We start from the raw sequence: 6,853 nt of genomic DNA, 5'->3' as shown, positions 1-6,853 counted from the left end.
GGGCTCATTTGAAGTTCGTTGGTTGCAGAGAGGGTGAGCTTGGGAGAGCATTTGGAGGTGCTGGTGAGAAAGCCGTCGAAGTTGTTGGTTGAGAAAATCTTTAAGACTTGTAGACGCCAAAAAGAATAGTTATCAGTGCTCAGCTGGACATGTACTTTGTTCTTGAGGTTGGATATCAGGAATTTCAGTGATGAGGGTATTGCGGTGTCTGGCATTACAACATTAGTTGGTGTCGTCTCTAAAGTACTGGAAGAGTTAGCCATCGAGGAAGATGACTACCAGAATATCCGTTGGGCTTTGGTATTGCTTTGATACCATGTGAGAACCAATAAACTAGAGAAGTACATAGAAGACAAGTAGAGCCGTTAAATGTGTGTTTCTCATTAATCTCCCTTAGTTCTCTTGTGAGATACATTGGTTAGTATATATAGTAACCAGAGAACATAGCAAATGATTGATTCATTTGAGCGGAACAGTGGGCATGGTTTTATTCAAGGTTGAGGAAATAGCTAAGAGAGAAGGGATCAAGCTACTTGCATATTATGATAGGTCGTGGAGTGGTTTATCAATCATATTTGAATTTGATATATACTAAAATAAATATGCAGTGCTATGTTCCTTGACCTTCGATATCTCCTCTCACTCTCTTCTTTATTTAATCATCCTTTAATATTTTCTCTGGTCTACAACAACTCTATTCTTTAATCATGTCAATGAAGAACTTGCCGGCCAATTAATTAAAACAAAATTTTCATATACAAACGAGAAGCATCGCTTGAAAGCGATTGATCCAAAAGATTATAGAAAAAAAAAACAAAAAAGAACTGAAAGGAGCAACTGGTAAGTTATCTCAGGAATGTTGGAATTAAGGGTTCTGGGATCATAAAGGAGTAAGAACTAAGCATCACAACCAAAGAAGCCATGCTTGGCCTCTGAGTTGGGTCTTCTTGTATGCAGAGTAGACCAATTTGTAAACATCTCAGCGCCTGCTTTGGCAAGTATCGATCTCCAAGAGTTTGATCCACAGCTTGCAGTGCTTGCCCTTCTTTCCAGTTTTTCCATACCTGCAAGACAAAGTTGATTGACTATTTTCTAGTAATCAACAAGGCCAAGATATATTTATGCTTACAGATCTTAGAAGATCCACAGAATCGATCGATTCGTCAAGACAAACGTTCCTTTGCCCAGTAATAATCTCAAGTACCAGCACTCCATAACTATACACATCTGATTTGATGGAGAATAACCCACGCAATGCATATTCTGGCGCCATATATCCACTGGAAATGAAAAAAAGTACAGATGATTCTGTAAAAAACTTCTTTAATTGATCAACTAAGGCTTCGTTTGGGACGGGGTTTTCTTCTTGCTTTTTAAAACAACTTTCTAGCACAAAAAATTTTTGAATTTGAAAATTTTGTACTAGAATTTCATTTTAAAAAGCAGTACGAAAACTATCCCAAACGATGCCTAAAGGAAGGCTTTTGAGTTAAAATAGTATGCTAACTATGTGCCGGCGATTCGACTTGTGTTTCCTTGAGCTTCCTCGATGCCAAAGAGCTTTGCAAGGCCAAAGTCTGAAATTTTAGGGTTCATATTGCTATCCAGCAAGATATTGCTTGCTTTCAGATCACAATGTATCACTCTGACGCGTGAATCTTCATGGAGGTAAAGAAGACCTTGAGCAATTCCTTCAATAATCTTATATCGCGTTCCCCAGTCTAATTGTACTTTCTGAACTGGATCTATTTCGTTTTGATGAAGGTTGTCAGTATAAAAGAAACTATGTAATGAAAAAAAAATTCTGATTCAGAAAAGATGAGGTGATCTATGTAACTATGTCGTTATTAATGGTTTAGAAACCAGTGCTACTACATCTATACTTCTAGGCCGTAAATTTCATCAGTGAATTTAGCAGACCTTTATCTGAATATGTTAACATCTTCAAATGGACTCAAAAAGTAAAAAATAATAATAATAATAATAATGGTTTAATTTTAGTCCTAGGTAAAATTAAGCATGGTAAACATCATAATCTCAATATGCAGGCTTAAATTTAATTCACCCTTTTAGTCCTAGCACTTGAACTCTGACAAAGCTAAATTACAATCAACCTTGGTTAAAAATTTAGGGGGATAATGATGTAAGAACATCTTAGTTATAATATAGTTTAGGTTTAGTATATCTTTAACATTCTAGATAGTTCTATTTTGCTTTATAAATAGCTAATGTAAGGAAGAAGAACATAAGATGAATATTATATCATTTTAAGCTTTTGAACTTGGTTTGTTCTCTTGTTATTGGTGTTCCTTCTAGTAGAACCGGTTCTTCTGTCGATCCACCACATTAGTTGGTATCAGAGACCGGAGCTTGTGAAGAATGACAGATTGCAAAAGAAGGCGGTTTGTCGATGACGATCGAAGCTAAAGAAGATGGATTGATGACGACGATCGACATCGAAGAAGATGGGTGGTCGACGATGATTGATGCTGCGAAGCCCTTCAGGCAGCTCAAGTGAATGCATCACTTGATTAAATATATGAATTATGTGCTAATTTCATTCATTCGGTGGAGAGAATTATGAGTAGGTCGGCAATCATACCGGCCCATCGCTCCTCTGCTCCTCCAACGTGCCCGCGTCTTCACTCCCATCTTCCACTTTTATCCCACTCTCGTGTTTCCAACCACCATGTTCACTCCAACTCATTTCACCTCCTGGTTCCGGCCCTTCCACACAATCCCGCATCCAGATTACTACCAAACCCGCGCATGAGATCGTCGATCCTCATCCGCTCCAGCGCGATCCCAAAGTTGCTGAGGAACCAAAAGAAGTAGCTGCTGTGGCTATTGTCGAAACTCCTCTTCTTATAGTCATGAGGTGGAATCTCAGGAAAACTCAGATATCATTTCCGATTTGTTTTTGGACGACATCGGCCTAATGTTCATGAAGGAGAGGGACCATAAGTTCCATATGCTTCGGAGCAACCCCGCAAACAAAGCTACTAAAAAAACCTTTTACGAAATCGTCAGTAAGAAGTATCCTCTGTCTCCGGATCATCCTTCTCTATACTCCAGTTCTAGCTTCGAGAGCACTGAAATCCATCTGCAACAATTCAACCACTCAAACAATTGCAATACCCCACACCGATTTTCCCACCTTCCGCTCCTTATACCCATCCAAATCAGCATTACTATAATCCCCACCTCAATCCCTCGAAACCTTAACCTCCTGTCAATCCCTACAATCCACCTTACGCAAAGTCCAACAACCTGTGCTTCCAACATTACGGCAACTTCTCCTCTCATAAACCACAGGACGAACACGCTCCCTCTACCCCCTCTCTTGATCCGCTCGTCACCTGCTTGCCCGCATCCGCTTGTTCTGCGCTCACGTGTCCTGTTTGTGACCCGACCAGCCGCCCTCGGTTTGGCATCCCCTGCTCGGATGTGCCCACCATTCGTGCGGCACGCCCGTCCTGCGCCTCGGTTCACGAGCATGACCGCACATCCTGTGCCCGCTCACGACGCCGACCCGACCATCGAGTCTTGTCCGTCTACACGCCGCACCTACTTCCGTCCTATCTATACCCCATCAAAGAACTCCTAGCAAATATCACGTCTCTGGTGGCGGCAAGGCATTGAGATTTGCATCATTCAAGGAGCAGCTAATGCTGCCATCATCGAATGTTGTTTTTGGCACTAGAGGGAGGGCAGGAGATGATACACTAGTTTACATTACAATTGATAAAATCCTTCTTCATGACAAGCTCATTCGACATCTTGTTAAAGCTGGGCACGATATTCATGTGGTTACCGCAACATCAAGGTTTGTTTTTACAATGGATAAAGAATCTATTAATCCTTAAATTTGGAAGGTCTTGTTGGATTCTGGTGTTGTTCAAACTAACGCTTTGACAGTGGATTGCTTAGCTTCCTTGGAGAAGTATCTTGAGATAGTTGTTGTGTCTCCACCCTCAATTTTGACAACTGAAGTTGAGTAGCTTAAGTCCATAAAGGCCGACTTAGTGATTCTATATATGCTGAGTATGTCATGACTACTGGAAATCATCTTCGCTCTATTGTCTTGAAGATATCTGAAGATTTTTCTCATTGTGAATTCTTACTTCGGCTTCCTGGATTTTATCCAATGCCCTCTTTTCGAGATGCGATTGATGTACCTCGAGTTGTCAGAAGATTACACAAATCTAGATTAGAGGTGAGAAAGGAACTTGGCATTGGCGAGGATGTGAAATTTCTTTTACTAATTTTGGTGACCGGCTAGCTAGATGGACACTAAAGCAAGAATGGTTACCTGATCTTTGGTTATGTCTGATCTATGGTGCATTCGACAAATAAGTGCTTCCTCCAAACTTTATAAAGCTTGCAAAAGATGCATATACTCTTGATTTAATACCAGCATTTGATTGCATGCTTGGCCGAATTGGATATGGTACTTTCAGTAAATCTTTAGCCTACAAACTACCTTTTGCCTTTGTAAGGAGGGATTATTTTAATGAGGAACCTATTCTAAGAAATATGCTTGAGTACTATTAGGGTGGTGTGGAGATGATAAGAAGGGATTTGGATTGGACATTGGAAGCCTTATCTTGAGCGTGCACTAACCCTTAGCCCATGTTATGATGGTGGCGTTAATGGTGACGAGGTGGCTACTAGAATATTACAAGATACTGTCACTGGAAAATGTCATTTGATAGACAAGTTGAGTGGAGCAAGGCGATTGCGTGATGCCATAGTACTTGGATCTCAACTATAAAGATCCCCTGGTAAGGATATTTCAATTCTAGATTGGTATACACAAGCTGAAAATGAACTTGGACTTTATTCTAAATCATGTCATTTTGGAGTAAATGGAAATGCAAGTTTTGTGGGATCATAAATTGCGAACTTTGAAATACTTCATGGTAGAACATCAGCTCAGACAGACTATGAGGAAGATGGTGAAATCAAGAAGTATAAAATCAAAATTATTGCTATGAATTGGGAAGAGGAAATATGTTCTTTTCAAGATAACACTCTCAGAATTCCCCGATGAGCAGTTTTCTGTAAATACAATAAAAATCTATGCCACAACTGAAAATGCAAATGATGGTTCAATTTCAAGAGAACCACTCAAGCATCCAAACTTCATGCGAGTAATGATTGAGCTTGCAAAACGCAAAATCTTCGACCCAGGGATTTGTTCATCTACACCAACCAACATTCCAATGACACGCTAATCCCTACCATCTCGAAATCGAGCCTTTCTGACGTGAGGGGAGAATGATGTAGCATCATCTTAGTTATAATATAGCTTAGGTCTAGTATACATTTAATATTCTAGATAGTTCTATTTTGCTTTATAAATAGCTAATGCAAGGAAGTAGGACATATGATTGTTAACCTCTGTGTAAACCACACAAAAGAGGAATGAAATCATGAATCCTGCATACCTCGTATACGACGACTCAGTTCAGTTCTCTGAGAATCCTGCCCGAAATCCCGCGATACTACTGTACATTCGGCGCCGAACCGATCAAATCCCGTGAAATCCTGCTCAAAATTGGTGATCTCGCCTCGATCGAGCGCCCAAGTTGTCGTTAAATACCGGACCAAGTGAGAGCTTCGGCACTGACTGGATCTCGACTCTCTCCCATTCGCAGATCCCACTCGATCGCAGGAGCTCCCCAACCCGTCGCACTCACGATCTCCTCTCGCACGAAGCTCTCTCCACGACCTCCATTCCTCTCCTCCGACTTCTTCCTCTCTCACGCCCAATCAAATCCCGAGCTCCACGCCTCCACAAGCCCTACCCGAGCACAAGCACTCGAATCTCCCTTGCCTCTCCCGATACCTCCACCTCCTTCGACTCCAATCCGACGTCAAAGCCTCAAGCTCCTCCCGATCACGCCCAATCAAATCCCGAGCTCCACGCCTCCACAAGCCCTACCCGAGCACAAGCACTCGAATCTCCCTTGCCTCTCCCGATACCTCCACCTCCTTCGACTCCAATCCGACGTCAAAGCCTCAAGCTCCTCCCGATCTCCTGGCTTCGTTTATCCACAGAGAGAGAGAGAGAGAGAGAGAGAGAGAGAGAGAGAGCATTCCTCTACCTTGCCTTGTCGTTCGATTCCCTACCCGACGTTTCCTCTCTGTTAGGATCGGAAGTTACAACCCTTCGATCGGGAGCAACACTTGGGAGCTCGTTGGCTGAAGGTAACTTTCTCCCTTTCATGCGCCTGTTCGGCCTAATCCCGTGAGCATGCCAGATTATAGAGAGGGAGTTAGGGAGAGGGATTAAATGCTCTTAATTATGATTAATTTTAATTATAATTATTTTTATTAATTATGTTATTATAATTAATTACAGTTAATTAAATTATTATAATTAATTTTAATTAATTATAATGAATTTAATTAAAGTTAATCTTAATTAATTGTAATTTTTTTAATTATAATTAATTAATTTGCTAAAAATTAATTAATATTAATTAGTTATTATTAATTAAGTTAAATATAATTAATTATTTTAATTAATTATAATACTTATAATTAATTATTCTAATTGATTATAATTAACTATTAAATATGCATAATTAATTAAATATAATTATAATTAGTTATAATTAATATAAAATGCTTCTTCCTTCTTTTATCTCGATCCGCGCCGACGACCGCCAAGGTATAACTCCTAAACCCTAAAACTCCGAGAACCCGTTTCAACACATTCGTCGAGACAAAACGACCACCTATACACGCTTTTCTTAGCGTGGTGGGAGGGAGTGCGTCCCGACGCTTGCGACGAAGCGGGTAATCACCCAAATTCCTTCTTCGAAGTTCGTATCGCCTTGAAAAC

The 6,853-nt window shown here is 40.5% G+C and overlaps 1 protein-coding gene across 1 annotated transcript in view; it reads right to left on the bottom strand.

Moving 5' to 3' along the window:
• Positions 1 to 714: 714 nt before the first annotated feature.
• Positions 715 to 6,853, bottom strand: part of LOC110106575 (putative cysteine-rich receptor-like protein kinase 35) — a 24,538-nt gene continuing 18,399 nt past the window's right edge. The window contains exons 5-7 of the mRNA XM_028698996.1: positions 1,508 to 1,745; positions 1,130 to 1,280; positions 715 to 1,064 (exon numbers count right to left, since the gene is read on the bottom strand). Coding sequence (XP_028554829.1) covers positions 846 to 1,064; positions 1,130 to 1,280; positions 1,508 to 1,745 — 608 coding nt within the window. The 3' untranslated portion in view covers positions 715 to 845. The remainder of the gene's footprint in view (positions 1,065 to 1,129; positions 1,281 to 1,507; positions 1,746 to 6,853) is intronic.

The sequence above is a fragment of the Dendrobium catenatum genome, unplaced genomic scaffold, assembly GCF_001605985.2.
Source record: "Dendrobium catenatum unplaced genomic scaffold, ASM160598v2 fragScaff_scaffold_1199, whole genome shotgun sequence".
Classification (NCBI taxonomy): Eukaryota; Viridiplantae; Streptophyta; class Magnoliopsida; order Asparagales; family Orchidaceae; genus Dendrobium; species Dendrobium catenatum.
The sequence above is the reverse complement of the archived record's forward strand: the minus strand, read 5'-3'. Positions and strand labels throughout refer to the sequence as shown.